Source organism: Sciurus carolinensis, chromosome 8, assembly GCF_902686445.1.
Source record: "Sciurus carolinensis chromosome 8, mSciCar1.2, whole genome shotgun sequence".
Classification (NCBI taxonomy): Eukaryota; Metazoa; Chordata; class Mammalia; order Rodentia; family Sciuridae; genus Sciurus; species Sciurus carolinensis.
In genome coordinates this window covers 80,768,882-80,778,648 of record NC_062220.1, presented here as the reverse complement: position 1 = coordinate 80,778,648, position 9,767 = coordinate 80,768,882, and the positions used below count along the sequence as shown (strand labels likewise).

General features: G+C 38.4%; 1 protein-coding gene across 1 annotated transcript in view; it reads right to left on the bottom strand.

Annotated features, from left to right (window-relative positions):
* Positions 1-1,062: 1,062 nt before the first annotated feature.
* Abcb5 (ATP binding cassette subfamily B member 5) overlaps positions 1,063-9,767 on the bottom strand; it is a 146,089-nt gene continuing 137,384 nt past the window's right edge. The window contains 3 exon segments of the mRNA XM_047561242.1: positions 1,063-1,789; positions 3,154-3,300; positions 9,315-9,521. Coding sequence (XP_047417198.1) covers positions 1,592-1,789; positions 3,154-3,300; positions 9,315-9,521 — 552 coding nt within the window. The 3' untranslated portion in view covers positions 1,063-1,591.

Here is a 9,767-nt window from a genome sequence, read left to right as displayed (position 1 = left end):
CAAAGTTAAATAATTAGATGAACTCATGCTCTATGATGATGACTAAATTAATTAAGAATAATTTAACAAAAAGCTGCCCTAGGAATGGAACGACAAAGGTTTTATGGACTTGAAGTATCCTTGAATAGAAGTAAATTAATGGGTGGCCAATGAATGATAATATGTATAACAAGGAGATGGTAAAACCTTCTTATTGAAGCAGAAGTCACAGTCCACCAGGTCATCTTTTTAGTAAATATGTGCTTGTCATCTTAGTATCAATAACACATACCTGCTATGCTTTTTGTCTTTTCAAATTGATACATGTAGTATTTCTTAAATATCCATTATATCCAAGCCCCTACAAGAAGACAACACATCTTAAGTCCATTGATTTGGTGCCCTGAAAAATCTGGCATTCTTTGCTTGAAGTTCTTAATACCAACTTGTGACTTATAAACCTAATATGTGTGTATGTGTGTATGTGTGTGTGTGTGTGTGTGTGTATTAAGAATTAATTTAACAAATTTATATATATATATATATATATATACACACACACATATATGGGAGCTTTAATGAATAATTTAAAATTTGAAATCTATACTAAATGTGCTAAAGTACCATTCATTGCCTTCTTTTGTCCTCCCTCCTCCTCTCACTATATATATATATATATATATATATATATATATTTTTTTTTTTTTTTTTTTTTTTTTGGTGGTGCTAGGGATTGAACCCAGGGCCTTGAGCATGTGAGACAAGCACTCTACCAACTGAGCTATATCCCCAGCCCCACTTTATATTTATTTTAAGGGTGAGTCTTACTGTGTGTGTGTGTGTGTGTGTGTGTGTGTGTGTGTGTGTTCTTTTTTGTTTTTCCTTCTTGGTACCTGGTATTGAACCCTAGGTGATTAACCACTGAACCACATATCCACCCATTTTTATTTTTTTATTTTGAGACAGGGTCTCACTATATTGCTGATGCTAGCCTTGAACTTGCAATCTTCCTGTCTTAGCCTCCCAGGTGGCTGGGATTTCAAGCCTGTGCCACTGTGCCACTGTGCCCAGCTCCTTGGGGTTTTGCTGTGTTACTCAGCCTGGCCTTAAATTCTTGGGCTCAAGTGATCCTCTTGTTTCAACTTCCTGAGTAGCCAACCCAAAGCCCTTTACAATCCAAATTAAAGACACTTCCCCTGGAGTTCCATAGGTCCAGCTATATCTCTCTGTCTTTTCTATAACCTTTCAACCTAATTAACTGGATGATTTCCTCCAGAAAAATATTTTCAATTTTATAGCAGAAGTTGATGGGAAAATAGATTTACTTTGCAGAAAACTACTTTATGCATATGGGCTAGAACATTTGTATAAATCAAGTGAAGGATAGAAGCATTATCTCGCTTACATGGATTTAGCAAAATTTTGTTTCCTTTTAAAAATCTAAGGGGAAGATGTGTGAACAGAACATGTTTGTACACGAGTAGCATGATTCTAGGTATTGATATATGCAACATAAAAGATCAAAGCATGTCAAGTAATGGCTAAGTACACTTTTTTTTTTTTTTTTTTTTTGGCATTACACAAAGATCAAAAGAGTGCCAAATCAAGAACATCAGTGCACTGACTGTGCATTTACTAATTTAAAGTATATGTCTCGATTTCTCAGGAGCTCCTGATGAGTTCCCCTTTCCTTTATTTTTCCATTGTGCAGAACCACTATCAGATCTGCATTCTGTATTGTGGAGAGTCTGTGAGCCACCACTAGACATGTCCTCCCTTTCCGGGCTTTATCAAGTGCATGCTGAACCACCTGCAAGAGAGAGCAACATACGATCACCAGTTTGGGTTAGATGTGAATGAGTTTGACTAAGTCAAGTCAATTAGGGCAACCTAAGAATGTTCTTTGTTTTATTTGTTTATCCTGAAAGGAATTATCCTGCTCTGTGAAATATTCACCGTACTCGATAGAAATCTAGAACAAAGAATTATAGATACATTTAGTAAGACTTTCAGTGGAAAAAGTATGTGCGATGATGAATGAAAATGGAATGACTGTGTATGTGAGTAAATGGTTCTAAAGTCAAAGCCAGGAAAAGTGTTTCTATACCTCAGCAGAACTATCTACGTCATTTTCTCTCAGCTGATTTGAGATTCTAAAGCTGTGTCGAGGAAGTGGGAGTGGAGGATGAAAACCAGTATCTGGAACATTATAAAATGTTCCAATGTTGGATACCTGGAAGAAGCAGGTATTTTTATTTTTCAGATAAGTGAACTGTGGTTGAAGATTCCTGGTCACTTGACCAGGGTCACAATGCTGGTAATCAATGAATCCAGGATTACAATCAGATATGTTTGATTCTGAAAGTTGTTTCTTCTTTCATAACACACTGTTTCTTTGGGAATCAAAAATGACAATTATCTATAAATAACAATCATGTGTGACTTAACTGCCTGGGCTGTTAGGTGAGATATTTAAGTCTCTATTAAAATAGAGGGAAATTACTTAACCTTTCTAAACTTTAAAGTGCTATCTGTAAAATGGGCCTTCTAATAAAAGAATCAAATTCATAAAGTTGTTGAGAGAACTGCAATAATTGCACATAATGACCACTTGACAGACATTAACAATTATTCATTTAACCAATGATCATTTACTAAGTAAGTGCCTATTATTCAGGAGACAAGGAAATTATCTATCTGGAGGAACTTGCTGTGTAGGTGTATTGTCATATTCCCTTTGTGTCCTTGTTTTCTGCTCCAACCAAGCTAATAGTCTGGAGAAAGTAGAAAAACTCACAGGTCTGACCCTACAGTGCAGATTATATGTTTCACATGTAGATTATTAATATGTTTGGCATCATCGGAATAATAACAAAATAGAAAAGAATTTTTTCTTGGACTCTTTTCTTGATTGGATAAGTATTTCAAGAATTGGACCCATTTTGATAATGAGACCAATTCAAGTGAGAAAACCTTTCCAGAACATGAAATAACATCTGTCCCAGCTCTCTCCCACATCCCTACCACCCACTGAGCTTTTTGCAAAGGTCAAAGTTTTAGTTAGGATTACGAATCAGGCCTTTCTTTTTTTTTTTTAAAATGTCCTTGTTGTCCTCTGTGATACAGTATGTCCACATTTGGTGTTATATTTGAGGTGAAGAAAGAGGAGCTTACCTTTTCACTCTCATTGTCAAGGGCTGAAGTGGCCTCATCCAACAATAAAATTTTTGGTTTTCGGAGAAGAGCCCTTGCAATGGCTAGTCTTTGTTTCTGGCCACCAGAAAGCTGTGCTCCTTTCAGTCCAACTTGTGTGTTGTATTTCTGTTATAGGAACATGCAGTTAAGAAAGCAAGGATTGGTTATTTAAATTAGCATGGCATCTGTGGGTGAGAACCATCTAAATATTTCAAGCTTTGCTGCTCTCAAAATTTGTGTCTCAACACGTGCTGAGGTCTATTCTTGGTTTTTGTTGCAAATAAATGTTAAATGATCAGTAAACATTACCATCTCATTTACATATCTAATCTGATCCTTAGTAGCTGAACTTTGCCATTATGTTTCTACATAGGAATTTTTCAAATTAAAGCATAAAAAAATTATTGACAAAAATAAGTTCTCAGTACACACAAATCCTTTTCTAGTAGGTTAAATTACCTTCTATTTATGGGTCAAAATGATTCAAAGTATTTATTTTGGTACTAGAGATTTAACCCAGGGACACTTACCCACTGAGTCACATCCCCAGCCTTTTTGGGTTTTTTATTTTGAGACAGGGTCTTGCTAAATTGCTTTGGGCTTCACCTAGTTGCTAAGCTAGTCTTGAACTTTCGATCCTCCTGCCTCAGCCTCCTGAGTCACGGAGATTATAGGTGTGTACCACTGTGCCTGACTGATTCAAAGTATTTAAAAACAACAAGGAAATCACAGGTTCCTTCATGCTGGCTCCTGCCTTACTTCTGTGGGCACTTTCCTCTGAAGCCGGGATGCAGTTGTTAGTGGAGATATGACTCTTTCTGGAAATCTGTTAGGCATTTTGAAACAGTCCCTTTACCTTTTCAGGCCACAGTGGATGACTGTGGGCACTTCACGGTGTTTTCATAGTTCCCCTACTTACTAATACCCCTTTTTTTCCTGGTGTTTCTTTCCATGGAAGGGTCAGGGAAATTTCATCCCTATCCTAAAACCATCGTGGTCCCTTAAATCATGATTGGTCAGTTAAGTTGGGGTCAGCAGGTTCTTGCTTTCTAGATTGTTCCTTGACTTTACTTCCCCCTAAAGACTTTGCACTGTTTTCGAGTAGCTCCTGGCCATTGTATAAGTAACATTTACCACTGGTACCCAGACAAGAATGCATGAATGGAGGTGCCTGAATGAGAAAGCAAATCCAAGTGTGCAGCCTTCCTAAGGTGAATCCTGGAGCGGTATCCCCCAGAACATGCAGTGTGTGATTCATGTGTAGTTCATTTCCTTTTATTCCCCTGGAGAAACATGAGTGAGTCACTTTTCCCTCCACATCTGCCTGTCTGCAGAAGTTGTGTGAAGAAGGGAATTGTGATAGTACCTGATAACAAATATGTCTACTTCACCTCAAACTTTACTTTTCAATTTGAAATGCACATCTTCTTGCTTTATAGCAAATAATGACCAAAGCCCAGTAAAATTCTTTTCTGAATTGAATAGTCTACAGGGGACAGCTTTTAGTTGTCTCCCCACTCTGTGACTTCTCCAGGATTGTCAATGGGCAATGAAGAGCTTTAGAAATTTGAAACTGGGGTTAGAAGATGTACACCTGCATACCTGTCACAAAGGCTGTTGTGAGGACATCCTGAGCAGCATCTGGACTTGCTGCTTTAATGCCAGTCTCTGCCTCCACCATGGAGACTCTTGGATGAGCAGGCAAAAGTCTCAATAGCCAGTTCTTTTGTCTTCAAATTATGGTTGTGTCATTTTCCTGTCTAAAAATATCTAATAGCTTCCTATTTCCAATAACATGAATGCCGAACTTTTTAGCTTGGCACATAAGGACCTTCACATTTAGTCCTTGCTCAAATTTTGGTCCTTTTTCAATTCCTTAATCTTCTCTTTATGCTCCAGGATTTAAAACTTTCTCCCTAACACCTTAAATACTTTTTACACATTTATATTTCTGTGTGTTCATGTTTTCTGCTAAGGATGGCTGTGCCCTCTCTGCCTGGTGAACTTCTCCTCAATCTTCAAGAGTCACATCAATGTTTACAGCAGCTCAATTCACAATAACTAAACTATGAACACAACCTAGATGTCCTTAACAAATGAATGGATAAAGAAAATGTGATATATATACACAATGGAATATTACTCAACTTTAAAGAAGAATGAAATTCTGGTTTCCTCTTTTATACTCTCATCATTACATTATATTTGATTCCAGCAGGCTACCCAAACTAGTGTCCATTTCCTCGTTCACTTTTTTAAAATTTCCTGTTCTTTTTTGGTGGTGCTGGGGATTGAACCCAGGACCTTGTGTGTGTGCTAGGCTAGCACTCTATCAACTGAGCTATATCCTCAGCCTCCTTGTTCACTTTTCATAGTCTTGAGTCAAGTCCCAGCAATTTTACTTTTACTATAACTTTTAATTCCATGTCCTTGTTTTATTTTAGTTTATACTAACTAATTTAGACCTTGAAAACCTATCTCTGGAAATGGCTCCTAACTGATCTCTCAAACTTCCTGTCTCTTTGTCATTCACACCATCATTTACATTGCTGCTAGAAGAGTAATTCCAGTGCCCAGTTCCAAAAATCTCCCTATTCACAAACCTACTTTGTAATTATCAAGGTTAAAATTTTCTTGCTTGCTATTTGAGTGCCCAGCTGTACCTTAACATGCTCATCAAATATTATACTTCTATATATTCTACTCCCTATTTAACCACTTATTATTCTGTGAATACTTTACTATTTTCTGTATCCATGATTTTGCTCAGACCATGCCCATTGCCTCATTATAGAGAAGGCCCTGTTTTATTCTTGATGACTGAAATTCTATTCAGGTAACCTTTAAATTTTCTAAAAGTCCTGTCTGAACCTTCAACCAGAGTTAACCCATCTGCCTTCTGAGCCCAGACAGTTGTTTGCTTACAGTCTTCATGCATTAAAATGATCTGTCTGGATGTTGATCTGGGTTCATCTCAACCATGCAGGACTATATTTTATTGGCCTTGGTTATTTTCTCTAAATAATGGCCCTATGATTTGCAAAGAACAAGACTCAGTAGCTGTGTGTTAGGGAATAAAGGCATAAATGTTGGCAAGGGGAAATGAGGGCAGGAAATGCAAGTTTTGAGTGAGCAGTACATGGCAGATAGATCAATCCATGAGTCTGAGGTAAAGGTAGAAGTAAAATAAATCCTCACAAAGCAGAAGTATGACAACAATGTCAGTTTGCTAAATAACTCTTGGAGAGGATTAAGATTGATAACATCTTTTATTTTTTTCTCCCCAGTGCTGGGATTGAACCAGGGCCAACATATTAGTAAGTGCTCCCCACTGAACTGCATCCCGGCCCAAAGATTGATATGTCTTGATGTACCATGTGTGAAGACTTTCTTCTTCCATCAACTTTTTGAAACTGTGGCCCTATACTTGGCAGGGATGCTAAGTTCCATTGAAAATTAGTTGTATCTAAAGGAAATGCAACAAATCACAAAGTTCACTTTTATTTTTCTTCCCCAAATACCTAGGTCAGAGGTATAACATGTTGGTAAATATCACCCCCATGCTTCCAGCTCTGGGTTATTCTGGAGTACCCTTCTGATTTCAGCAGCAGCCCTGGACACCTTGGTTCCCACCTCTGAAACCCCAGAACCACTATCACTGTCACTTCTCCACCTCCCTTCAGTACATCAAAGAATCCAGGTCCAAATGTTGACTTTCTGCTCAACTTCAGACAAGTTACTTGAACTTCTTTATCTGTGAAATGGAGTGATCACATCATCTTTCCTGTATCATGATGGAAATTTAGCTTAGTTCTTTGTTCACAGAGGGCTGGGTAAATAAATGACTGCTTTCCTTTCTTCCTTTTCTGCAGCCACTCAACATAAGAGGGCAGCTTTGTCCTATCCAGAACACTAGCCTACATTTAATAACATGTAGTTTTCCTAAATTCTCTGATTTTCAATTTAAAACGGTGTTATGTTAGCATCAGATTTCCATATGATTCTACACGCTCTGGGAGAAAAAAATGATAAAAAGGTAAACTAAAGTGAGAAATAAGCTGTTTTTATTAAAGGAAAGAACATCTTAGTTTTCAAAGTCTATTGTAAAAAGTCAGCACAATAGGACTAGGGAGATAGCTCAGTTGGTAGAGTGCTTGCCTCACAAGCACAAGGCCCTGGGTTCAATCCCCAGTACCACCACCAAAAAAAAAAAAAAAAAAAAAAAAAAGTTAGCACAATAAATCTTCACAGAGTTTAACTTTAGGTCAATTGAGAAAATAGTGCCATTGAAAGAATGAAAGATAATATTAAGAATAAAAGTCAAATGGTACAACTCTCGGGGTTATGTGGATAACAATCTGACCATGAGTTAACAATACAGACTGCCTTGGTTAAAAAAGGAATTGCCACTGAAAGACCTTATGGGATTACACTATCTATAAAAAAATATCTGAATTATTACAAAATATTTAGTGCCACGGAACCTTTCCAGAGTACAGGAGGTCACATCATCATTGGCCCATTTCTGTTTGTAGGCTCACATAAGGTGAAGAGGAGATGCTGAGGGAAAGTCAGATGATGACCATCATTGGCCTCTGCCAAACAGCAGGGGTCTAAATTCATAGTTTGATCTGCTGGTTATTAAACTCTTGTTTCCTTTTAAGATGTGTTAGAGAAACACTTTTTTAAAAATGGCATTATAAGCACTTATTTCTACTTAGAAGTAGATATTTCTATTTTCATTTCATTTGTTTGTGTAGTTATAAACACTCGGATCTCATAAGCACTTGAAGTTATGACGAACTGTCTCTGTGCACTGTCAGTGCTTGTTGTACCAGACTTCTCTACGATCAACCAAGATCAACCAGATCAACCTTTTCTGAGACTTTGTGGCAACTGCCAAAGTCATTGCAGAGTTCAAGGGGATCAAGGTGACAAAAATGGCAGGCAAGGATCTTACACTGTAGTTGGGGAGGGGCACTAAACAAATAAAACAGTACTCCAGGTAATGTGATAAGTGCCCTGAAGACAAGGTGACAGGGGATAGGAGCAGAGGGGACTATTTTAAGTAGGGTATCCAGGGAAGGATCTGCAAAGGTGACACTTGAAAGTTAGGAGCTGCTGTGCAAAATGTCAGAGGAAGGGAGGTCCAGGCTGAAGAAACAGTAAATGTGAATGTTGTGAGGCAGGGGACCAGCTGGTGTGTTCATGAGACAGAGAAGAGACCAGTATGGTTGCAGTGGATTGGGTAGGTGGGAAGGCTGGAGCTGAGAGCCAGCTGGGCCAGACCACAGAGGCTTCACCTGCCACAGGAGAAGCGTGGGCTTCATTCTAAATGCAAAGGAACGGTACAAGGCAACTGTAAGCAGGGGAGGGACAGGATATATTTGATGCTTTTAAAGAATCCCTCTGGCTGGGCATGGTGGCACACATCTGAAATTCCAGCATCTTGGGAGGGAGACTGAGGCAGGAGGATTGCAAGTTCAAAGCCCTCCTCAGTAACTAGAAGAGGACCTGAACAATTTAGCAAGACCCTGTCTCAAAATAAAACAAAAGCTGGGCAGGATGGCACATCCCTGTAATCCCAGTGGCTTGGGAGGCTGAGGCAGGAGGATCAAGAGTTCAAAGCCAGCCTCAGTAAAAGTGAGGTGCTAAGCAACTCAGTGAGACACTATCTCTAAATAAAATACAAAATAGAGCTGGGGATGTGGCTCAGTGGTTGACTACCCCTGAGTTCAATCCCCAGTACCAAACCCCACCCCCACAAAAAAATCCCTCTGATTGCTGTGAAGATGAAGACTTACAAAGGAAAGGGACAAGATAGGAAGGCAGAGTATAAGGGTACTGCAGTGGGCCAGAGAAGGGTGATAGCAGTGTGGACAAGGCAGGTTGCAGACAGATAGAAGGTGAAGAATCAAAACGTGAAAGGTAAACCTGTGAATATAAATTCATTTTGGTCTTGCAAAAAATAGTCACAAGAATACCTCAAACTTTGTTTTTTTTTTTTCAATTTAACTTTATGTTAGATGCTGGCAATAAATAAGTTGAATAATTCAAGGAATACATAAAACAACCACCGAAGTCTGATAACTAAACTTCCTTGGCAGCTTTGTAATTCAAAATTTGAGCTATTTTCTTACCTCAGGGAGACCTTCAATGAAAGAATGGATATTTGCTGCATTTGCAACTTCTTTTATCTCATCTAATGGCACAACACGGCTGTTATCACCATAGGCAATGTTCTCAGCAATGCTACAGTTGAAGAGCATAGGCTCTTGAGAAACTATAGCTATTTGGGAACGGAGCCACTGTACATTCAATTCTTTTGCATCTACACCATCAAATAACTGCCAAAAGCAGAATGGAGAATGGCATGTTAAGCTCTGACAACTGTATCATGTTACGCTTCACTGTATTCAAACATATACAAATCATAACAAGAAAGGAAGGAATTCAAGCTATTTCAAAGTATAAGGTTACCTGGGAAGGCTCATAAATCATATGTTGTATAAGAAGTAAACATATAACTCACTGAAATGCCAACTCCAAACTTTCCTGACATTTCTAGAAATGGCCACATATTCCAGAGATAT